The sequence below is a fragment of the Nakaseomyces glabratus genome, chromosome H, assembly GCF_010111755.1.
Source record: "Nakaseomyces glabratus chromosome H, complete sequence".
Lineage (NCBI taxonomy): Eukaryota > Fungi > Ascomycota > Saccharomycetes > Saccharomycetales > Saccharomycetaceae > Nakaseomyces > Nakaseomyces glabratus.
This window is the reverse complement of record NC_088958.1, coordinates 581,830-606,266: the sequence shown is the minus strand read 5'-3', so window position 1 is coordinate 606,266 and position 24,437 is coordinate 581,830. Positions and strand designations below refer to the sequence as shown.

Below are 24,437 nucleotides of genomic sequence, written 5' to 3'. Positions count from 1 at the left end.
TGATATATGAAAGGCCGGAAGATGATGAATCTAAAAAGCTGCCGGCTGGACAAGACCATGTCATCTACGATTAGAGATGATTGAGGCGATTGTTAGTGAGAAGTGAGTTCATTTGTTGACCATGAAGGCCTCCATTGACCAAGGGGGAGTAAGTAGTGATAAATGAGAATTTTAGCTTTCAATTTTCATCCGAATCCTTCCATCTGTTACTTTTTCCTCCTGCATGATAAAAAAAATAGAAAAATTGAATAGTACAAAGGTTGATTCTTATAACGGTTGCCTTCAATATTCGCAGTACGCCATCATTTGCCAATAAACTAGAGTAAATATAATCAAAATAGGAACTTAAAGGCTTTCAGGTATTTTTGCCAATTTCTATCTTTAATCAACAGTTGAAACAAAAATTCAAATAAAGGGAAACAAAATAGTTGCCAATTCCCCTCAACTAGGAGTTTACTGTCTCAAGGAATATATTTACAACTTCAAATATATTGCAATTGAATTTGAATTCGTTTTCTTTTCATTAGTTTTTGTTTTCACAAGCAAAAAAGAAAAATAAAGAGAAAATATAAAGTTTTAGGTTTGGATACTTTAAATTTGTTAGGAAATTGACTCTGACTCTTTATGCTATCAAATTCACATCGTGAAACGAACAGAGTATAAAGTCAAACATAGAATATCTGAAAATATATCAATTGAGCACATTTAAATACGAAAAGAACCGAACCAGATTCAAAATTGAAAGAGGAACTGCAAAAGAATTTGAGATTATAAGTAATGAATGACATATCAATGATGGGGTACCCTGGAATGGGACAACAACAGCCGCAGCCACAGCAAGCCCAACAACCACAACAACAACCTATATCAATGCAACCCCATACCATGATGAATATGATGAATACAAATTTGCCACCACCTGGGATGATGATGGGTGGAGCAGGTTCGAATACTGGAAATGAGAACATGATTAATCATGGCTTGATGAGTGGTAACCCAGTGTCTGGAATCCCAAATAATAACTCTCACCAATTACTGGACCAGTTAATCAATAAGAACCCCAACAACATGGGAATTCCTCAACAACAGCAGGACAGTCTTGCGGCTCAAATGCAGTTACCAATGGGTGGGATGCCAATGGGGAATGGTAGTGCCCACAATGGCAATGTTGGAATGAACAATAATAATACTGGTGGCAATAACAATATACCAATGGGCAACGCCAATGTGTTAAGAAATAACAACATCATTGGAAATCTTGGCGGTAGCTCATTGGCAGGAGGCAATATGAATTCCGGAATGCCAGGAATTTCAACTTTCGGAAACACCCCAGGTCAATTGGCTGCCCCACCAATTCAACCTAACGCTAATGCAAACAATCCTATGTACCATCCTCACCTAGAAGACCCCTCACTTATGAACAATCCAATTTGGAAATTACAACTGCAATTAGCTACTGTTTCCGCACAATCAGTTGGACAGCCCAATATATATGCTAGACAAAACGCCATGAAAAAATATCTAGCGACACAGGTTCCACCACAAAATCAAACACAACAGCAGGCTCAGGCACAATCCCAGATTGCTGAGACATCCAAGTCTTTGGTGGATTGTACCAAACAGGCACTAATGGATATTATGGCTCCAGATGACTCCAAACTCAAAGGCATGTCCGCCCCAAATACAGCTTCAACAACAACAAACTCCACTATTTCTACGCCAACAACATCTAAGATAGACATGAATAATTCTCGTGAACAACCTTCAACTCCTTCCTTACTACTACAGCATAAGAAATTGTCTCAATATAGCATTGATGAGGATGACGAAGTCGAAAATCGCATGGTGGCTCCAAAAGACACTAAGTACAACGATCAAATATGGCATGCTATCGATCTTTCCAATCTACAGATTTTTAACATCAGCCCAAATTTGATGAAATATGATTTTTTAACTAGATTGTATCTGAATGGTAATGGCCTTGAATCCATCCCATCTTCAATTAGAAACCTAAAGAACTTGAGAGTTTTAGATCTATCTCATAATAAATTGAAGGAACTGCCTAAGGAAATTGGTAACTGCTATCAATTGAAATACTTATATTTCTTTGATAACCAAATTACAACACTACCTTGGGAATTAGGAAACCTTTGCAACATTCAATTCTTGGGCTGTGAAGGTAATCCGCTTGACAAAGAATTGCTGAAGATTTTGACTGAGAAATCATTTACAGGGTTGATCTTTTACTTGAGAGATAATAGACCAGAGGTTCCATATCCACATGACCGTAAGTTTATTGAGATTAATGCTGACGGTGAGCCAGAAAAGGAATACGATACTGTACAGGAAGCAGAAAGGAACCTATCTAGCGATATGCAAAAGAAAAGTTTTACAATGCTATCTTACAATACATTGTGCCAACATTATGCGACTCCCAAAATGTATCGTTATACACCATCTTGGGCTTTAAGTTGGGATTACAGGAGGGAGAAGCTTAAGGAACAAATTTTAAATTTTAATACCGATATAATTTGTCTACAAGAAGTTGAAGCCAAGACATTTGAGGATTTCTGGCAACCCTTGCTAGAGAAGCATGGTTATACTGGTTTATTCCATGCGAAAACGAGAGCCAAGACTATGCAATCAAAGGATTCGAAGAAGGTTGATGGTTGCTGTGCTTTTTATAAAACTTCAAAGTTTAAGATGTTATTTAAGGAATGTGTGGATTTCAGTGGTCTATGGATGAAACATAAGAAGTTCCAAAGAACGGAGGACTATCTAAACCGTGCTATGAACAAAGATAACGTTGCAATTGTCATGAAATTACAACACATCCAATCTGGAGAAATAATGTGGCTAGTCACTACTCATTTACACTGGGATCCAAAATTCAATGATGTCAAAACATTCCAAGTCGGTGTTTTATTGGATCACATGGAAACCCTGTTGAAGGAACAAAATCCAAAACAAGATGTAAAGAAATATCCACTGGTTATTTGTGGTGATTTGAACTCCTACTTATCTTCCTCCGTGTATGAACTTTTCAGCACTGGCCGTGTACAACATCACCATGATGGTAAGGACAGAGATTTCGGTTACTTCTCGGAAGATAACTTCTCTCATAACTTAGCTTTGAAATCAAGTTATAACTGTATTGGTGAACTGGCATTCACCAATTTCACTCCTTCTTTCACTGACGTTATCGACTATATATGGTTCTCTTCTCAGGCATTGAGAGTACGTGGCCTATTGGGTGAAGTAGACAGCGAATATGTATCCAACTTTATTGGTTTCCCTAATGACAAGTTCCCAAGTGACCATATCCCATTGTTAGGTAGATACGAATTTTTAAAGTCGAATAACACCCAAAATAGCAACAGTGGTAGCAGAAAAGTGTGAAAAACAGGATGAAAAACTCTGAACGTCATTTAATATCGTAACTACCAGATTTTTCATGCTATTTGTCTTTATTGCTATTACATTACGAAAAGTTCATCAGTCTCTTTTCTAAGACCATTCAGAAATCAATTTATTTTTTATTTTTTAGAGTTTTCATTTCTCTCCATGGCATGGCCCAATAGTGAGAGAGTGATACTCAATATGCATGATGTTTATTACTGTTTTTTACCCTTTCATCAATCAAAACAATTTTACCTGTATGATTTTCCACAATGTTTTTCATTCAATTTTACTACTTCCCTTCATTATAAACTACAGAACTTGCTCAAGTTCATAAACGTTCATTTCCAAAATAACTATTGCTTTTTATTTATTCACTTAACACAAAAGAGCCATAGTAATGCTGTATAATAACAAATATCCTATCTAGGTTTAATAAGTATATAAATACCAAAATTGGATATTATTAATTCGTTTCAAAGAGTCAAATGATACCTATCTCCTAATTATATGATTTTGATTCGCATACCGAAAAAGAAGAACTAGCATAGAATATAGCTTATTTCAATTGTTATATTTCAATTACTAATATTTTATATTTAAAATAATAATTAAATTACCTGTAAAACTACTATGTACATGGAGGATATTGTTATTTTCCCAGACGATATTTTTTTTCTCAGCGCAATATCAAGGAATGAAAAGGATGGGTATATATATGCATGGCGAGAATAAACATAGATCATCATTGTGCTAAACTAGACAATCCGATAAAATTAGATTCCGATATATTCAAGCTCAATAATATCATATAGCATATTCTTAACGGCCCAGACCTTGACCCAAAGCAGCGTTTTGTTCTTGGAAACGTTGACCAACTCTCTCACTGTGCTTTAAGAACTTCTCCGAGCACTTTAGAATACAGGATTCTTCCTTGCTGGTCAACTTTGAAGATGTGAAATCGTTAACACAATCAGTGAAACATCTTTCAACTAGACCAGAGTAAAGTCTCATGAAATCCTTCATCTGCTTTTGCTCCACAAGCTTTTGAAATTCTTGTTGTTCCTTGGCATTAAGTTGATCCATCGTTTGAGTATGTTAATTTGTACAAGTGAGTTGTTGTGTATTTCTTTAGCATACCTCTTATCAATAGCTAAACTTGTAAAGTTAATTACTCATTTATTCGAGTATTGACCTTCCTTTGCCAAACTTAGCTTGTACTGCGATTAATGAAAAAAAAATTGATGAAAAAGTTGCAGAGGGGACTTTCAGAAGGTTCAGCTGCGCAGAAGTACCAAGGGAAAGATACCGCACGTGACCAAAATATATGTGATGGCTCACTTTCGGCTTTAATGCAAAGTATATATAAAAGAGTCACGTGTCACGTTTTGATTATAGCAGAGAGGCAGTTCTCAAAGTAATACGTTATACAATTGCATGCCTTTGCAGTCTGCAAATCTGCACAGCACTTGGGTATTGCACAGATTATTTTGCTACTTGTTTCTAATTTTTTTTCTGCTTACAATTTACATTTGTTGCGTGTATTTGGAAAATAGATATATAATATATATTATATGCATTGAAAAACTCTTCAATTGGAGGGAATTGTGAGGGATAGCGCTTATTCTAGTTGGATATCACCATCAGCATCTTTCTTTGTATCCACGTCTTCGTCATCACTGTCCTTGTCTTTCTTCTCGTTGTCGTTGTCGTTGTCACTGTCACTGTCGCTATCACTGTCGTCGTCGTCGCCGTTTACTTCGTTCTTGGCGTACTCAATTGCCTCGTTCAGTATGTCCTTTGGTACCAGTTTATGTACACCGTTAGTTTCCGATACTGAACACCAACTTAGCTCCAGTTCAAAATCTTTTTCCTTGTTGTCCTCGTGGGCCATGTAGATTATACGTGCAGCGTGTTTGGCAGCCTCCTTTGCAGACATCTCCGGAGTCTTATCCAGAAGTTTTTCCAGCTCGGCCTTGGCTGTCTGCCTACCTTTACCAGTGGCGGCACCGTTATATCCCCAGTAAGTACCGCTTGGTTCTAGCATGTACAAGTGGGGGCCGTTCTTGTCGCAACCGCCGAAAATGGCTGTGACACCGAAGGGTCTCACACTGTTGAACAGGGTGTGAGCCTGGACGTACTGTCCGACACGTTCTGCGAATGCATCCACTGGGATAGCTGACCCATACATCTTCCTGAAATTTTGAGACTCCTCACGGGCCCTGTTCACCAAATGACGACCGTCTGGGATCAATCCCGAGTATACCACACCAATGTGCTTGTCTACTGTCTGAATCTTCAAGTTCTTGTTAGGCACCAGAAGTTTTGAAGTGATAATCTTTTCCACAGCGAACACCACACCGTCATTGAACTTGATACCTATTGAGGTAGCCCCATTCTCGACCGCCTTGTTGGCGTATTCAACCTGGAAGTTCCTCCCGTCGGGAGAGAACACACTATTAGATAAATCGTACCCTGTACCAATTGAAGTCATTTCCTATCTGGCTGTGCTTGTCAATGACCGAAATTTACACCTAAGATACAGGCCATTCGATCCTTTATAAACTTTGTAAAGTGCCCACTTGCTTTGAAATAGTAGCAGCTTTGCCGATTTTTTCGTGAGACCTAACCCCCTTTGCCACCTTTATGGAAAGTATAGGTACAAACCTAACACAACTCCCAGTAAAAAAAAAAAGATATTAGAATATAGAGAATATAAGCTTTTAAAAATAAGTTAAATGTATATGTTGATTTTGTTTGAAATTCTTACGCTCTCAGGCTATACATTGTTACTTTATTCGAATTGTCAAAGTTGATTATTTTTTGTCTGTAAGAAAATTTGATATTCAACAACTGCATTCTACACAACCAAAGTTCTCACACAGAAACACTGGGAGGTTGGCCGAGTGGTTTAAGGCGTCAGATTTAGGTGAGTTGAAACACTTAAAGCTTAAATTCTCTGATATCTTCGGATGCAAGGGTTCGAATCCCTTATCTCTCATTAGTTTTTTTTACTTCTCTGCACACAACACACAGCACAAACAACCCATTTCTTTTGTTCCGGGTAATACGATTGCTAGGGTGAGGAAATGCAACGCAGAGAGAGAAGACCGTGGAAGCAGAAAAGACACAAAGCAGGATTTTGAAGTTCCACGCAAAGGCCGCACGGCTAGGAATACGTATGACATCACTGCTCTGCCGGGCGAAACGCTTTACCTTTTCCCAACGGGATCAATGGGAATAATAGCCGTTGTCTCGTCCGCTTTTTTGTTTTGCTTTTCAATCTCTGCGTGCACGGTTTTGTCTGTAGTGAGAGGGGAGAGAGAGTGGGAAGCAGTGGAAGCAGTGGAAGCAGTGGACAGCTGCAGGGAGTAAGAACTCCGTTGCATATGGAGGGACGGGAATAAGATAGGTACAAACCCGTACCAGAAGTTCCTGGGACAAGGGGACCCAGAACAATCGTACGGGAGCTATCTCTCCCAGAATGCTCATGTTTTCCGTGTTTTCCCTGTTCCCGTTCTGAATAGAATATCCATGCAATATCCATATACACCATATCCATGGTATATCCACACAGAGTTACAGGGGTACAAGAGGTACAAGAGGTACAGAGTGTGAACTCAGCATATACACCGCAGCGAGATGCTTCACTTTCTGGGACATTTGATGCTGGCGACATTAGATCCATAAATCTCGCAACATGGCAATCACCTTCTTGATAAATCTTGCGTGTCTGTTAACTGCCAGGGGAAAGGGAGGAGGGAGAAACGAAACTTTCTCCTGCTCTTTCTCTGTACTTCCAGAGCTACTCGACCTTGACCTTGACCACGAACCCGGGACAAAGGTCGTACTTGACAGCAACGTACGCAGTACAGAATAAACAGTTCATCAACGATCATAGATTAGATAATACGGAAGAAGAATGGCGCGCAGCGAGATTTTCACTGTGGGAATTAGGAACTTTCGTCGATCCCCCTGGACTTGAGCACAGGCAGGGTGCCCTCATATACAAACTCAAATACCTAATGGGCAAACAGACCCAGCTCTGAACTCATTGAACAAACTTGACTTAAGAGGTACTCCCGGGAAATCATGGCGTTGTCTCTCATGGGAGAAAATTCCTTTCGGAAATGGAGGAAGCACGGCGGAAATAATAACGGACATCACCCTTCCCCGGTTTAATATTGCCATTGATTGTTGTCAATTAAGCTACTAGCACTTATTCGATTATATAAATAGGAACACTAACTTGTATCTTTAGCGACCCCCAACAAAAAATGTAGCATTTAATAGAATCATATTCATAAAGGTAACAAAACTACACAACAAATTATTAACTATTTTACAATGTATATCGGTGCATTTCAGGACACACTGTTCGTCGATATGCTCGAATACTTCGGGTGGGTAACCGTTGGGAAGGAATATTTAGATATCTACAGGCCCAATGGTGTACCAGTAGCGCCCAATGCGGTGGCTGCGTCTATCAGCGGGAAAGAGGAGATGAAACAAGATAACCAGACCAGTACTGATAGCATGTCTACTTCTACTCAGCAAGAGACCGATGCCAGTAATGAGGACATCGAAAGAGCCATGGATACAGATAATGGTCTTGATAAAGCGATGAGCGGTGGCCAAGGTGTCTTTGGTACTGAAGAAGACGATAGTTCCACAAAGGATGCTAGCAAACCGGAGGAAGCTGACCCATTTTTGGTGGAGTTCCTAGGTGAAGATGATCCCAGAAAACCTTGGAATTGGTCCTTTTCGAAAAAGACTTTCGTTATAGTGCAATTGATGGTGCTAACATGTATCAACTATATGGGTTCCTCCATTTACACACCAGGACAAGAACAAATACAACATGAATTTCACGTCGGTCATGTCGTCGGTACATTAAATTTGTCCATGTACGTTCTGGGTTACGCAATTGGCCCAATTATATTTTCACCTTTATCAGAAGTTAGCAGTATCGGTAGAATGCCCTTGTACTTATGGACATTTATACTTTTCACTATCTTACAAGTTGCATGCGCCTTGGTTAGAAATATCGCAGGTTTGGTTATACTGAGATTTATTACAGGCATTCTGTGTTCACCTGTTCTGGCAACAGGTGGTGCATCTGTTGGTGATGTGTGCTTCCCAAGATATGTCCCAAGATTTCTAGGTGCATGGGCCGTTGGTGCCGTTGCCGCTCCCGTTATGGCCCCAATCCTAGGTGCTGCAATGGTGGTGGCTAAAGATTGGAGATGGATTTTCTGGCTAATGTTGTTCATGTGCGGGGCAACTCTACTCTCCATCATTTTCTTCTTTCCAGAAACATCGCATGAGTGTATATTACACCGCAGAGCCAAAAGATTAAGAAAACTGACTGGTGATGATAGATACTATACTAAAAAAGAGAAGCAAGAGGAAGCACTACCAGTGAGTGTTTTTATCAAGAATACACTTTGGAGACCTATCAAAATGATTGCACTAGAGCCTATTATTCTTGCTTTTGACGTTTACATCGCATTGTGTTATGGTGCATTTTACCTATTTTTTGAAGCTTTCCCCATTGTGTTCGCGGGTATTTACCATTTCACCTTGGTAGAGGTGGGTCTAGCATTTTTGGGCTTCTGTGTGGGTTGTGTTTTCGCATACACAGCATTGATTATCTTCCAAGAGAAAGTCATCCGAAAGAAATTCTTAGAGGGTAAATTCAGACCAGAATTATTTTTAATCCTAGCTATGTGTTTGGGATGGTGCCTACCATTTTCCTTATTCTTTTTTGGTTGGACTGCTAGAATCCATTGGATTCTTCCAATTATTGCCGAATTATTCTTTGTGCTTTCGGTATTTAACCTTTTCCAGGCTACATTTTCGTACTTGGCCGTGTGTTATCCAGAATACGTTGCATCGGTTTTTGCAGGTAATGGTTTGTGTCGTGGTGCATTTGCAGCGGCATTCCCATTATTCGGTAAAGCAATGTACGATAGATTGAGCACAAAAAAGTATCCCGTAGCTTGGGGTTCCACTTTAATTGGATTCATCACTGTGGTGCTATCACTGATTCCATTTGTACTTTACAAATACGGCCCCGCACTTAGAGCAAGATCAAGATTTAGTCCAGATTCATGAAGAAGAGAAAAAAGATAGAGCCTCCAATTGTGCTTACCCCGAACAAATTATTTTCATTTATCAAGGTGCAATTCTTAATAATAGAACATTTATCTTCCTTATCATAAAAGTTGGCCAGGTGATAGTTATTATAGAACTGCACTTGCCCTCCAACAAAATAAACTTTAATGGTGTTTTAAATTTTTCTTTTTTGCCCAGCAGCATATTCCTACGCAGGTTATTGAAAAAAATAACTTTTCTTATCCTGATAGCCCCATCTTAGGCAACCTTATCAGGATTATTTTGAGCATTGTACATTAATTTTCCCCGCACTTCCATAAGTTGCGCTAGCTCTTCATTTAATATAGACACATAATATTTTCCTTCACTTAATTTAATTTAATCTCAATTCAATATTTTGTTAATTCACCTCTGATTTTAAGTAGTCAATTAATGGCGGTTTCTTCGAAATACAGCTGCTCAGGAAGGGACGAATTGCACGAATTTCAAATACTTCACATTAATTTCATTCAAAGAACACCCTTCAGAATTTTTGTCAACATGATAAATACACGTTTTGACAAGATAAGGATTTTTTTAAGAGATGGCAATTTTTAAGGGTAGCATGTGGTAACATGCCAATTGACTAGTGGATCACTATCCTTCTGTTTGATAAGAAGATTACAAATGATAACTTTCACACAAACTAAAACAATATGGACAAGATGTGCATTGCATCTGCTTCCGTGGAATTCAGTGCTACCACCAACCCCAGAATAATCGATTAATGACTAAATACAAATTACGAGAGACTTTTGAATTGGTTTCCCTTATCTTGGTGAGTAAAAGCCACAATACTACATTGTGAACACTGGCAACCACAGAAGATAGTCAACCCATGAACCTATTGCTATGAAACAATATACCATTGAGCCCATGGTGATGTGATGGTGGTCGGGGGGGCATCCTTGCATGCTAAGTTACCAGGATGTCAAATGTGTGAAAGTGCCCCTCAGTCTCTGCATCGGATGAAAGAGCAGAAAGAAATTCCGAAAAAAGAAAGTCAGAACAGTGAAAAAAATGATAGACCTTGACTTGTACGTATATTCGTAAGCTAAGGCATAAAAAGAAATAAGAGCACTAAGGAACTGCGTAGCTGTGAATCTGTTGTCTATAGAACTCCAGTGAAGGGAAATCAAAAAGAAAAAAGAAATCTTGAGAGGTAGAACTTCAAGATTTGTGCTGACATGTCACTGTCGGGTGAAAGAAAAGCTCTCAATTTCAGAGGCCTCCCCACCTTGCACGCACTCCCAGTGTGAAACAAGTTCACAATCTGATCTTTAGATCTGATTTCATGTAGTACGTTAAAATCTGTGTCGGAATTAGCCAATACATTGATAACTAGCTGGTAGTAGAACTATTGACGAACAGAGTCGGATTAGCCATACCCTATTGTCTTCACAGAATAATCAGTTCGGGTAGTCGCTTTCAATGGCATAAACATTCGGCCGACGTATTGCCATCTACTGTATAATACACTTTAGGAATAATATGAAGTATCGGCCGACACCCACTCAAAGGTCTCAACACAGAGATATTGGCTTGTGGAAGAAAAAAAAGAAATCAGAATCCATCGGCCGAGTAAAGATCCGCTTATTTTTTGCCATTATCCCACATATTTGTAAGCTGAAGTAATAGTCGGCCGACGTGGCCACTCAATGAAGAAAGGACTTAACCAAACCACACAAAGCCTGTACACTTTGGTTTGCCAATGTGCTAATAAAGGACTTTTACTTAGCAATCCTCCAGAAGTCCTTAATTGAAATCAAAAGTCATCAGCGAGATCGTAACTCCGCTTACACACTTCTTGCGCAATTAAGAGAGGGTGAACACAAGGATCGTTCCGATGTCTGTTCTGTACCAACACAGATCCATCTGCGCAGTTTTAGTAATTGAAGCTGAAGTTAACTCCCCTGCAAAGTCAAGATATGGTCCCAATTGATTTGATGATGAATTTTTTTTTTTTTTTTTTTTTTATTTTTTCTCATATTTAATATGGGATTTGTGCGGGATAGTTACCTTAGCTAATGTCAATTGTCTTGAAACATACAAGGCAATATAGAATATTAAAGAAATTTATTATCCCTTACAAATATTTTAACCACTTCTGATATATCGAACTGGCGTATATATAAGGGAGCAGTATAACTTGAGAATACTATATCTTGAATTTCTTGAATTCAGTATTTGCAATTGTGAAGAGAGAAAAATAAAACCAATTCTAAAACCAAATCCATATTACAACCCAATTGCAAAGATGAATTATCTTCATAATTTTAAAGATACTTTGTTTGTCGATTTACTTGAGGTGCTTAATATCGTCACCATTGGTGAAGAGCATGTAAACCAGCTTAATTTAAGCGGTGATGCTTCATTGTCGGCTAGCTCAGAGTCTTCGAACATGTCATTTAATAGCGGGTCAGAAGAAAACTCCCAGGAAAAGAGTGTTGAAGATTTAGAAAAACAAAATTGCGAGATTAATATTCATAAAAATTCAGACAAGGAGGCAGACACAAAAAAAGACCCATTCTTGGTTACTTTTAATGGCGAAGATGATCCGCTAATGCCTTACAACTGGTCAACTAATAAAAAAGCCCTAATAATTATACAAACTATGCTGCTTACATGTGTAAATTACATGGGATCGTCAATTTATACTCCAGGCCAGCTGGAGATTCAAAATGAATTTCATGTAGGACACGTTGTTGGCACGCTAAACCTTTCCTTATACGTTCTTGGTTATGGTCTTGGCCCCATTGTCTTCTCCCCACTAACTGAAATATCTAGTATTGGAAGACTACCTGTGTATATGATTACTTTTTTCTTATTCACGATGCTACAAATTGGCTGTGCACTTGCCCCAAACTTTGCTGGCCTTGTGATTCTGAGATTTATTACAGGTGTTCTATGTTCACCAGCGCTCTCTACTGGTGGTGCTACATTGGGTGATATCGTTTCTCAAAATTATTTAGCTCTTGTGCTTGGCCTGTGGTCCATCGGTGCTGTTGCTGCACCAGTACTTGCACCATTACTCGGTGCTTCCATGGTGGTGGCCAAAGATTGGAGGTGGATTTTCTGGTTATTATTTTTTTGCTGTTGTGCCACTATGCTACTTCTAACTTTCTTTTTCCCAGAAACCTCTTCCGATACTGTTCTACATAGAAAGGCGGCAAGAATTAGAAAGCTGACTGGTGACAACCGCTATTATACAGAGAAAGAAAGAGAAGAAGCACAATTGCCAAAAAAGCAGTTCCTAATTGAAACCCTTTATAGACCATTCTCAATGATGATCACTGAACCAATTGTCCTAGCTTTTGATCTTTATATTGCACTATGTTACGGCGCATTCTACCTGTTCTTTGAGGCCTTCCCAATTGTTTTTGGTGGTATCTACCACTTTACATTAGTAGAACAAGGTCTGGCCTACTTCGGATTCTGTGTTGGCTGTATTTTTGCATACATCATCCTTTTGGTGTTCAGCATCAAAGTCGCAGCTAAGAGATTCGCAAATAATACGTTTACTCCTGAAACCACATTGATTTTAGCTATGTGCATTGGTTGGTGTATTCCACTTGCACTGTTTATGTTTGGCTGGACTGCGAAAGTGCACTGGATTTTACCTATCATCTCTGAGGTTTTCTTCGTTTTGGGATGCTTCAATATCTTCCAAGCTAGTTTCTCATATTTAGCAATTTGCTATCCAAAGTATGTTGCTTCAGTCTTTGCAGGTAATGGGTTTGCAAGATCTAGTTTTGCTGCCGCATTCCCTCTTTTTGGACAAGCGATGTACAATAATCTGGGCACTAAGAATTATCCTGTAGCATGGGGTTCTTCGTTAGTTGGATTTTTCACTATCGGCTTATGGGTCATTCCATTCGTCTTATACAAATATGGTCCTTCACTGCGTTCCATGTCTAAATACAACAGGTGATTTCTCAGTTCTCATTCACGTGAAAATCTAACATTCAAGTTCACACTAACATTACACTAAGAAATAACTCATTAAACATAAAATTAGATAACTAAATAATTAAACAACCAGGTAATCTATAGACAATCGTATTCTTTTTCTGTATCTGTTTACAGTTCAACAGCTACTAGATGATTCTGTTTATAACTTTCAATTGCCAATAAAATTATTCACTAACTATTAATTCGAGTATATGATTCTTCCACTAACCATCAATAGAATATTCTCTTAATAATTATCTATTTAATAACTTCTTACTAACCATCAATTTCACCATAAGATTTTTTTACTAACCATCACTTTCAGCACGAGACAATTTTGCTAACCATCAATTTTAGTTTCAGTCTATAATAATAATATTAGATATCGTTGTTAATAGGTAATACAGCTTCATTATTACCCTTGAGTATTTTTTTCAACGCAGCTTCAGCATTTCATAGCAACGGATACATAATGTACCCAACGTATGTGTGAAATACTTTACCAAATGGCTCCGCTAGCTAAATTGATGTCTATATTACAAATTTTAAAACAATACTTTTCTCATTGTAAAATCTATATAAAGGGTATAATTTCTCTCTTTTGTTCTAATTTGTGCATTCATTAACCATTTTAACTCAGATAACACAAACCAAATAATATATCGAAATGGCTTCAAAAATGCTTGGTCAATGCTGCTTTAAAGGATTCTACAGAAAAGGTGAAACCAAAGGTCTGCATAAGGATATTTTTGGTGTTGATAGCTATGTTGTTGGATTGGAAAATCCCAGTGATAAAGTAGTTGTCATCATGACCGATGTTTATGGTAATAGACTAAACAATGTACTTTTAACCGCAGATCAAATCGCAGAAAGTGGCTACCAGGTGTACGTTCCTGATATTTTATTTAATAACCCCGCACTAGATCTCAATGTCCCACTGGATATACCTGCTTGGATGGCATCTCATCCTGTTGACAGGGCGCACAATTTAGTGACAAAATACTTATCTGACCTAAGAAAACACGTGAACCCCAAGTTTGTTGGTATTATTGGCTATTGCTACGGAGCTAAGTTCGCCATTAAGCAAATTGATTCAGCTTCAGGTATTGTCGACGCTTGCGCCATAGCCCACCCATCACTAGTGACTATTGAGGATGTTGCGGCCATCGGGAAACCATTGCTGATTTCGGCCGCCGAGGAGGATGCCATTTTTCCAGAGGAGATGAGACACATGACGGAAGCCAAATTGAAGGAAATTGGTGCTAGATATGAAATTGATCTCTTTAGCGGTGTTGAACATGGATTTGCATCTAGGGGTGATGTTTCCAACCCAGTTGTCAAGTTTGCTATGAACAAGGCGTTGGCTGATCAGCTATACTGGTTTGATCATTTTGCCTCGGGGGGTCAGTAACTGTTAAGAAAATATACTAACATAGAAGTTAACATTTATAATATATAATTTAAATATTTATAGCGAATATTTGACTCACTAAATCGTAACTGTAACCATATATGTAAATGTCGGACGATCGGACCAGTCATCGGCTCATCGATTTATAGACAGAAAAATTCGAAAAAATTCGAGATTATGAACTAAATAAGAAGACATATTTAGCCATTATAAGAAGCAAACTCGGTTAATCAAAACGACACATATCAGTGCGAATTCAAATAAAGATCTGGATCTTTAACAATATAATCTAACCAAAATGCAAGTTGTTCAATTAACTGAGGAATTTACCCGATTAAATGGTGTCAAAGATCAAGCAATAACTAAACCTGTATCACTTGATGATAACACAGGTGAAGTTGTGGTGCGTACATCTACCGGTAAGAGCAAAATACGGAAGGGTCAAACTGAAGAGGAATATCGGCACCAGTTGAAGCTCTACTTTGAAGATGAACGAGGCCCACAAGTTACAGAAATAGGATGGCTCGATGAATATATAGTCGATCAAGACAAAATATTTAGCGAAGAATCTCTCTTCCATGACCTATCAATAAAACATAATAGACAAACAGTAAGTGGGATATGTCACAAACTTTATTACCAGCGTGATTACGAGAATTGTGTATCATTGGCTCAAAAACTGCGAGATCTATTCGAGCCTTACAATACAAAGAACAAAATTCACAGAGAGCTTGAAGAACTGGACTATATGATCAGCAAATGCAATGAGCGACTGGGTTCAAAGGAGTTTCAATAAGCATGAGTCGAAATTACATATTTTGTAGCAATAAGTCCAGAACGATGACCATTGCAATTACATAATTTCTTGTCGTGTGATACCCATTATCTATCACATGAGGGCTCTTCATCTGCAAGATGACCAGGAGAAATGGAAGCCTTCAGATGTCTTCTGTGTAAAGCCAGTCATTTCGTCTAGTTCTTCAATACATCTACAAATTTATCGGGCTGATCCTTAGCGTAATAATATATAATGTTTTATATTTCGAGGAAAGAGTAATAGTTATTTTTTTTTATATCAAGATTTCTCGAAATTTATTACAGAAAAAACAGGTCATCTTTATATTTTTAACTACTATTACACAACTACTAGATGGGTAACGAAGCTTTGATAAACGTTATAATATGATGATAACTATGAGAGCTACTATGAGAGCAAATATGACTATGAGGAGGTTTTCGAGTTGTCGAAAGATTTCTATGACATTTGAAGGCAATACACGGGGTATAGCAGCTACTCCCGAAGAACGTATGCAAAGGATATTTGGGGGCAGATTGAAGGGAGAACCACCAAAATCGACCAGCAGAATATTAACTGGAGGTTCAAAATTGATAGCTGGTGTTGAAGTTCCTGAAAAGCCTGGTCAGCCTGATAATTGTTGCATGTCAGGTTGTGTCAACTGTGTCTGGGAGCTATATAATGATGATGTTAGATACTGGAAGCAGAAAAGGAACGAAGCTGCATTGAAGATTAGGGATTCTACCGAAGTATGGCCCAGCAACTGGGATCCTCCTTTGGATAAGCTGGAAATGAAGAATCTCCCACCCACGCTTCACGGAAAGAAAATGAAATTGGAAGAAGACTTAGCCAAACAACACCAGACTGTTGCTAATTTATTTCCAAAGAGAACAAATCCTCTACCGAAGTCTGTTCAGCAAGCAAAGCAAAGGAACTTGGCGAAAAAGATACATACCCCAGTAGAGGAGAACGATGGCTGGGATGATATACCGGTTTACATTAAGGCGTTTGCTGAATTTGAAAGACAAAGAAAACTGAAAAAGAATAAAATTCAGCCACAAACTTCGCATTAATTTTACATATTCCGCAATATTAACTATTTATCTATATTCCTTAAACAATGCATAGTAATCCTTAACTAAGAATTATATCGGAAAAATACTTGATTATATAGACATACCTGACTTCATCGAAAAACAATAATGTTTTCCATTTCTTTTCAGATGCTAAAATTATTATGATTAATTATACCTTCCTTTGATGGAGATAAGTCTAGATTAAAAAGAGAATAGTATGTCCTATGAGTAATCATAGCAGTGGAATAATTTATTAATATTTCCGTGTTTTCTTTTTAGTTACAACCTGGAATTCCCAGTCGTCACTACTACCTTCAGGCAGAGCCAACACTTCGCTCCAGTTTAGTGGATCCTTAATTTGGCTCTCACACTCAAGTCTTTTGCTAATAAACTCAGTGGCAAACCTTCTTCCATCCATGGTAGCACTGTAGGAGTATATCGTATCCGCAATAATTTCTTTAGCTTCTAATCCGGCTGGAAGACTCAACAGAACCTCTAGAACATCCTTAGCGTTTACACCCTGCTTTAATTTTAGTTGAGTTTTACACCATTTAATGAACTCTTGTCTAGCTGAAATGGAAGAATTTCCTGGATAGAGATTAACTGGCTGTCTTGCCTTCATAATTGGGTTTACTGTGGATGAGCCAATTTGCTTGCCTCTGTTAAGGCTGTTTACAGAGCTCGTAGATGTCGAATTAGCCTTTGAGACTACAGGCTTCACAGGTGGCGTACCGGCAGAGGTGTTTACCGCCTGTGATGATTGACTGGCAACTGTTTTCCATGGGTTAGATCCGGTACTAGTTGCGGAACGTGTTGAACTATTGCTGGACAATAAGCTAGATGTTATATCAGTTTTTTTACCTTTTTGTGGTGCCTTCTGTATTTGTTCCCATATTTGTTTTTGTTCCTCAATAAAAGTTGGATTTTTTAATTCTTCCAAACCACTACCTAAAGTAGGCAACTTATTTGCAATTGGCGCCGGCGAGTTCCTGTTTTTCTTACTATTCTTAACTTGTTCTTTAAGGTCAATACTGGAAGATGGTTGGGAGTTTGAGGATTTATCTGCCCACTTCAGCACCGATGTCATTTTCTCCTTTGATCTTTCTTCCTGCATAATCTCCTCATGCAATTGCAACAATTTGTTACGTACATCTGGATCTTTACTAGATGCTTTCTTCTTAGATTGTTTTAGTTTCTGTAGCTCTTCAATAGTAGGAATACTATCAACTTGAACAGCTGTATTTTTGTTAGCCCAGGGTGCGGGTTTGGTAGTGATCTGTGGTTCACTTTGGTTATTTTCTTCGTTCTGTCTATTAGGAACTTCAATAAGTTCTTCATTCTTATTGTCACTAATGGTTTCAGTTTCTGTAGTAGGTACTAATTTTTGTTCTGCTTTTTTCTTTTGTTTCTTAGATTGCTTTTGCTCCTTCCTCTTTTTGCTTTCATTTTCTTTTTCTTGCTCTTCTAGCAATTTTCTAGCCATCTCATTAGCTTTTTCAATTCTACGCTTTTCTTCTAGCTTATGCTTGTCAATTTGATCAGCATTGTCTTCAGAAGTATTCGAGACAATTTTTGTATCGCTATCTGCTGGCTTAGACACATCCTTGGACTTCACCTTTTCAGTAGTTGTATTAGACTTCATATCTTCCTCAACCATTGGTTTATTTTCTTGTTTTTCAGCATGCTGCTTTTTCTGTGCTGCATCATATTCACCTTGCAGCTTTAGCTGTTCCAAAATACCGAGGTCATAGGTAATTGGAGGAAAGACGTTGTACTGAGTGGTGTTTACGTTTTCGTTTGGATCCAGCTTTTTAATCAAATGCCTATTTACAGGTACACGGATAGTAGTCTCTCTATAGTAATACTCATTATCCTTTTCAGTAGACCTCAAATTTAAAAGTTCTTCAAAATTATAATCAGGACTTTCTATTCTATCAATTGCATCAACAGCTTGTTTCTTAACTTTAATTGTTTGAGGTAGAGGAACCAAGGGCTGTGTTGGAACTTGTTGCTGTTGTTGTTGTTGCCGAATATTTTGACTAACATTTAGTTGTTGGCCAACATTCAGTGCTGGATCTGGATTGATAGTGTTCAAAAAATTGGCGTTCGTTGCTAATCCAGGCGGTTTTGATATATTAGATGATTGTGCAACAATGAAATCAAATGTCTGGAATGGTTCCTGGGCATTGTGAACCTTTTCGATCAAATCTGAAATCTTGATGAATTTGTCATTGATATCCAACGGTTCTGGTGAAGTTGGTACCCTTGCTATCTCCAAGGTAGAGGCTAAGTAACCTAAGTGATACCAGGTTGTCATTTCTGAAGAGCGGAATGGTCCTTGTAATTGACCGGATGGATCGATATATTTCCACTGGGACTCAGTAATCACAAAGTGGGGTGGTGGCGGTGGGGCCATTCCCATATGATTGCCAATTGAGGATTGCGAGCCAATTGCCATATTTGGTTGCTGAATCTGTGCAGAATTATTAAAAGCGACCGGAGTATGCTGCTGAGACAATGGCGAGTACAGGTTTGATTGCTGTGGAAGAACATTTGGTCTTTGCAACTGAGAACGTTGAGGATACTGTTGTTGAAACCAATCCTTCTCTAAAGCCTGTGCATTGGTAGGTGTTGCAGAATTCATGTGCATGTTCATGTTCATGTTCATGTTCATGTTCATGTTCATATTCGGATTCATGGAAGGTACATCACCTGATGGAGACAATATATTATTCCCAACAGAGCTATTCACCGGAGTACTGTTTTGAAACACAGATAAATTGGACTGTGATCTAGCTAAAAATGGAGATGAAGCTCTCTGGACACCCATATTTTCAATTAATGACGAGGTCCTGTTCAGTTGCTGCAAAGGCTGGAATTGCATCTGGTATTGGTTAGGATTGGGTCCTTGCATGCCCAAAGGATAATTTCCAGGTGTGGATGGAGTTGCAGGTGTACCAATACTAGCATTACCATTATCAGCAGCCGTATTACCAGTCTTATGGCCAGGATCATGAGGATTGAAGCCCGTCAAATTTATACCATCAGTACTATTCTGAACAGTGTTGACATCAAGGGAGCGCAGGTTGTATGCTAAGGAATCCATATTAGAATATGACATTATTTTGTATTTGTTCTAGTGAAGTGTATTTCTATAGTTGACTTTTTGTGTTTATTCAATAGAGAAATCGGATTTATGCTATTCCTCACTGTAATGATTTGAAAATATTAAAAGTTGTTAGTCTTTTGTCTATTATTCTTGTTCTTATTAGGGGTAAGTTGACTTATTAATAAAAGGTACTAATAAGGAATTCCGTTGCGGCTATTAAATGGTACAGGTTTTCAATTCAGAATTATTTGATATATTAAACTAAGTTTTTGGTAGATTTCTAGTCAGTAAATTAGATTATTGTGTAAATTCACAAACTGTTAACCAGAAATTATTAGAAGAAGATCAATTGAGTTGCTTTATCTATAGCCAACACCAAAACAAATCTATACAACTATAAAAGAAAACCACTTCCATGGGCTAGCATCTTCTCATACCTACGATTATTACTATTGGAATAGAATTGATCTGCTCTATTTGCGGGCCAAAATCAAAATTTTCCAGCGAAGACCAAGCGATGAAGCCTTGAAAAAACACGTGATATGGATTATCCATAAGGGATTCACTTTTGCTTATGGAGGTACACCTGAGCCTGTGCGAGTCATATTGATGTTAAACCTATTCTCTAGTAGCTACAAGGCTCAATTATTTACATTTTAGTCATTATATGTTTCAAGCGGTGTATTTCTGTAATATACCGTAGGGTTGTGGGTTCGAATTATGTTTGCGAAAGGAGTTAATAGCAAGCTTTTACGGAGATGGTATCAATTGCCAGCGAAGGAGCTCATCAGGGATAAATTTGAGTTTGAGACTAGTAATCTTAGGGTGCGTGAGCTGGTCACTGGCGCGGATATTGTGCTTAATGGATGGATTGACTCGAAACCGAAGAGGATATCGAAAAGTTTGATTTTTGGTCAGCTGAGAGACTCAAATGGCGATCGAGTGCAACTTGTGGATACCAACTCTCTATTAAGGAAATGTAAAGTTGAGGATGTTGTACAAGTAAGAGGTAAAGTTCAATTAAAACGTGAAACTGGAAGCTCAAATCTAGATAATAAGAAGTTTGAAGTGGTGGTAGATCATGTCAAGACTTTGAACGCTGCTAACAAGAAACCTTCAGAGCTCAAAGAGTTAAGGGACACTTCTCCCGAACTGGTGCCACCTGAATTTAGGTATATACAACTGAGAACTGCTAGATATCAAAATTATTTAAGGACCAGATATGAAGTTTCCAAGACGCTAAGGCAAATTCTTGATCAGGACGGTTTCACTGAAATCGAAACACCAACACTTTTCAAAGCTACACCAGAAGGTGCTCGAGAATTTATGGTACCAACGAGAGTAAGTGCAAAAATCAAACAAGTTGATAAAATTGTACCAATGTTTTATGCATTAACACAGAGCCCACAACAATACAAACAACTACTTATGGCTAGTGGAGTACCGAAATATTTCCAATTTGCCCGTTGCTATAGAGATGAAGATTTAAGGGCCGATAGACAACCAGAGTTTACACAATTAGATATGGAAATGTCATTTGCCTCCCAAAAGGATGTTATGTCTGTAATTGAGAAATGCATCACATCTGTTTGGAAGAAATTTAGAACTAAAGAATCCACAGGGCTTTTAACTCTCGATAGGAACCACTCGCTAACTCCAACGGATGCTAGTAATTTATACAGAATGACTTACAAAGAGGCAATGACGAACTATGGTATTGACAAACCAGACCTTAGGGCTCCCTCTCTAAGAATTCTAAATATGAAAGAATTAGGAGCTTATAGTAATATTAACCCTGCGTTCCCAATATTTGAGATAATGATTATAAAGAAAGCATTCACCGATAAGAATGACTACAAGAAGAAATGGTCCTTTTTATCGAATGATGATAACTACAATTATAGAAAGCCTATAGTCGTCCCAATTAGTACAGATTTAGAAACAAAAAATTGGTATGAAAAATTTATGAGAATTGCAAGCTTTGAAAACACTCATATGTTGAATAAAGCGATTAGATTAGAAGTGGGTGATATTGTTGTTGGCTCAAACAGAGAGATTGATACCCGAATTTTTGAAAACCCAACACCTCTAGGGAGAGCAAGGCAGCTAATACTGCAAAATAATGAAACTAAAGATATTGTTAGGGAAACTAATAAAGATGTAGCTGTCTGGGTAGTAGACTTCCCTCTGCTTTCACCAAAAGAAACTGAAATAAAAAATACCAAACATAAAGAGATGTATCCAATTTATGAAGATAGAACTGTTATCTCTACTCATCATCCATTCACGATGGTACAATTACAAGATTACGACAAGCTTACCACCAATCCGATAGATTGTCTAGGTCAGCATTATGATCTAGTTATGAATGGAATCGAATTGGGTGGTGGATCTACAAGAATTCATGATCCTGAGTTACAGAAATTTATGTTCGAAAATGTCTTGAAAATTAGCAACTATCAAATTTTATTTGGTCATTTATTGTCAGCGTTCGAAACGGGAACACCACCACATGCAGGTTTTGCAATTGGTTATGATAGGATGTGTGCCATGTTGTGCGGAACGGACAGTATTAGAGATGTGATTCCTTTCCCGAAAAGTATCACAGGCTCAGATTTAGTAGTTCAGAGCCCAAGCACAATAGCAGAAGATATCTTAAGAGATTATAAGATTGAATATTTGTCAAGGAATTCAGAATAAGTATAAACTACTAGACATCATGTAAATATATGAACTGTAAATAATTTCAGCACTGTAATCATAATGTTTTATACCTTCTTTTAAGTATGAAAACTAAGAGTGAGCGTTACTGTTGTTTGAGAGGACATTTAAGTGATATCAATACGATCATGAATGAATTTAAGAGGAAATATTTACAATGCATAGATATATTTTAACCTAAAGAATTACAATTGAAGGTGAGATCAGGCTATTCGATTTTGATTGTTTTACCCAATTCTGGGCAATAACATTTGTCCCGTATTCCATCAAATTCTGCAAGCATCTCCAGCCTCTCTTTTGGTTCCAGGAAGTATTCACCACTAAGAACAAAAGTACCCCAGTGAACACCAAGAACCTGGTTAGCTTCCATATCTTTCATGATTTTGATGACTTCCCTTGGATTAATATGTCGAGGCTTTTGATGCCATTCAGGACAGTATTGACCACAAGGTAACAGTGCTAATTTACATCCGGCACCAAATCTATCTTTTATTCTGACATATAAATCTTTGACATAGCCAGTATCACCAGCATGGAATAAAATCGGTTTTTTGTTGTGACTTAGCAAAAAAGAGCACCACAATGATTGATTGGTGTCCAGGACTGATCTACCAGACCAATGCATTGCTGGCGTGCATGAAATGTGGTAAATCTCGTTGTCTTTCTCTAACTCGCACGTTTCCCACCAAGACAGCTCAATGTAGTTTTTAATTTTATTCTTATCCATATAGGACTTCAAACCTTTGGGTACAATCCACAAAGTCTCTGAGTTTTTCCAATGCTCAATGCTTTCTTGGTCTAAATGATCAGGGTGATTGTGTGATACCATTATGATATCTGGTTTTGGTACGTCTTCAATATTTGCAGGCATATCAGTGATCCGTTTAGGCCCAAGTTTTTTATGTATTAAATAATCTGAGAATAAAGGGTCTGTTAATACCTTCAATCCGTTATAGCTCACAAAATTACAGGACTGGCCTAACCATGTGCTGTAAACTGGAATATTATCGTCCTTCGAGTCTACATTTACATTCATAGTTTTTAGATCATCATGTTCTGTGAGTAATTGATATTTTATTAATTGTTCATCTTCTATTTTGATCTTGTCCTCCGACCATGTAGGTTTATGCACTGGCATCAATTGATTCATGTGAGCTCTTTCTGCTGGTATACCTCCACGATTTCTTTGAAACAATTCGACAACTCTGTTGATGAAAAATTCATATATAGTTTGAATTCTATATTCAGCAAATGGATTCTCATACCTGCCTAGGACTTGCAAGGGCGAATACTTGATAAGAGTGCCTTGGTAGTTTAACCCATCTTTCTTCTCAACCACTTCGCTTAAGTCCAGCCTGGTGTCAATTTCCGAATAGGCAGACACAGTCACAAACACAGCATAGGCAGTGTAAGGGACTAGAAAGCTCAAAACCGCCAATGAACCATAGCCTATGCGTCTTTTCTCCTTTTTAGTCAACGGGCTGATACTTAACGACCGGGCATGCAATCGGCATCGCTGGAATGGGATACGACCCACAGAACAAAACATTTTCCTTCACCACCAATGCCTTCTATCTATGTGATACATACTTTCCTTATTCAACACAAATCTTCTATAAGTTTCAATTATTTGTGTTCTGTTATTATTGACATATGTTTATTGTTCTTCAAGAACTGCTCTGCGTGTTTGTCTGAGAAAAGGGTGCCAGTTTTTCAAATTTTGCAAAAAAATATGGATAATCGATGAGCCCGATGCCCTTAGTGATGAGCTTCTAGTCAAAGCTTATTAATAGTTGTTTCCTGAATATATAAAACACA

General features: G+C 38.0%; 11 protein-coding genes and 1 non-coding gene across 12 annotated transcripts; 8 read left to right on the top strand and 4 right to left on the bottom strand.

Annotated features, from left to right (window-relative positions):
* Positions 1–777: 777 nt before the first annotated feature.
* On the top strand, positions 778–3,399 carry CCR4 (CCR4-NOT core exoribonuclease subunit CCR4; the record flags this gene model as incomplete). The annotated part of the gene is made up of 1 exon (XM_447062.1): positions 778–3,399. One exon carries the CDS (start codon positions 778–780, stop codon positions 3,397–3,399), a length of 2,622 nt encoding a protein of 873 aa, XP_447062.1.
* An 822-nt stretch (positions 3,400–4,221) lies between these two features.
* Positions 4,222–4,485, bottom strand: TIM9 (protein transporter TIM9; the record flags this gene model as incomplete). Its single annotated transcript, XM_447061.1, has 1 exon — positions 4,222–4,485. One exon carries the CDS (start codon positions 4,483–4,485, stop codon positions 4,222–4,224), a length of 264 nt encoding a protein of 87 aa, XP_447061.1.
* Positions 4,486–5,020: 535 nt separating this feature from the next.
* On the bottom strand, positions 5,021–5,893 carry PRE10 (proteasome core particle subunit alpha 7; the record flags this gene model as incomplete). Its single annotated transcript, XM_447060.1, has 1 exon — positions 5,021–5,893. The coding sequence occupies one exon, from the start codon at positions 5,891–5,893 to the stop codon at positions 5,021–5,023; it is 873 nt and encodes a 290-aa protein (XP_447060.1).
* A 398-nt stretch (positions 5,894–6,291) lies between these two features.
* Positions 6,292–6,400, top strand: tL(UAG)2. Its single transcript has 2 exons — positions 6,292–6,329; positions 6,357–6,400. It is a non-coding gene; the product is annotated as a tRNA-Leu (tRNA).
* A 1,346-nt stretch (positions 6,401–7,746) lies between these two features.
* Positions 7,747–9,516, top strand: FLR2 (MFS transporter; the record flags this gene model as incomplete). The annotated part of the gene is made up of 1 exon (XM_447059.1): positions 7,747–9,516. One exon carries the CDS (start codon positions 7,747–7,749, stop codon positions 9,514–9,516), a length of 1,770 nt encoding a protein of 589 aa, XP_447059.1.
* Positions 9,517–11,812: 2,296 nt separating this feature from the next.
* FLR1 (MFS transporter) lies at positions 11,813–13,486 on the top strand (the record flags this gene model as incomplete). Its single annotated transcript, XM_447058.1, has 1 exon — positions 11,813–13,486. The coding sequence occupies one exon, from the start codon at positions 11,813–11,815 to the stop codon at positions 13,484–13,486; it is 1,674 nt and encodes a 557-aa protein (XP_447058.1).
* A 687-nt stretch (positions 13,487–14,173) lies between these two features.
* GVI51_H05863 (uncharacterized protein) lies at positions 14,174–14,917 on the top strand (the record flags this gene model as incomplete). Its single annotated transcript, XM_447057.1, has 1 exon — positions 14,174–14,917. The coding sequence occupies one exon, from the start codon at positions 14,174–14,176 to the stop codon at positions 14,915–14,917; it is 744 nt and encodes a 247-aa protein (XP_447057.1).
* Positions 14,918–15,215: 298 nt separating this feature from the next.
* Positions 15,216–15,713, top strand: GVI51_H05841 (uncharacterized protein; the record flags this gene model as incomplete). Its single annotated transcript, XM_447056.1, has 1 exon — positions 15,216–15,713. The coding sequence occupies one exon, from the start codon at positions 15,216–15,218 to the stop codon at positions 15,711–15,713; it is 498 nt and encodes a 165-aa protein (XP_447056.1).
* A 386-nt stretch (positions 15,714–16,099) lies between these two features.
* DPC25 (Dpc25p) lies at positions 16,100–16,786 on the top strand (the record flags this gene model as incomplete). The annotated part of the gene is made up of 1 exon (XM_447055.1): positions 16,100–16,786. The coding sequence occupies one exon, from the start codon at positions 16,100–16,102 to the stop codon at positions 16,784–16,786; it is 687 nt and encodes a 228-aa protein (XP_447055.1).
* Positions 16,787–17,042: 256 nt separating this feature from the next.
* SYH1 (Syh1p) lies at positions 17,043–19,910 on the bottom strand (the record flags this gene model as incomplete). The annotated part of the gene is made up of 1 exon (XM_447054.1): positions 17,043–19,910. The coding sequence occupies one exon, from the start codon at positions 19,908–19,910 to the stop codon at positions 17,043–17,045; it is 2,868 nt and encodes a 955-aa protein (XP_447054.1).
* Positions 19,911–20,618: 708 nt separating this feature from the next.
* On the top strand, positions 20,619–22,598 carry MSD1 (aspartate--tRNA ligase MSD1; the record flags this gene model as incomplete). Its single annotated transcript, XM_447053.1, has 1 exon — positions 20,619–22,598. One exon carries the CDS (start codon positions 20,619–20,621, stop codon positions 22,596–22,598), a length of 1,980 nt encoding a protein of 659 aa, XP_447053.1.
* Positions 22,599–22,827: 229 nt separating this feature from the next.
* FMP30 (N-acetylphosphatidylethanolamine-hydrolyzing phospholipase D) lies at positions 22,828–24,168 on the bottom strand (the record flags this gene model as incomplete). Its single annotated transcript, XM_447052.1, has 1 exon — positions 22,828–24,168. The coding sequence occupies one exon, from the start codon at positions 24,166–24,168 to the stop codon at positions 22,828–22,830; it is 1,341 nt and encodes a 446-aa protein (XP_447052.1).
* Between the last annotated feature and the right edge of the window lie 269 nt (positions 24,169–24,437).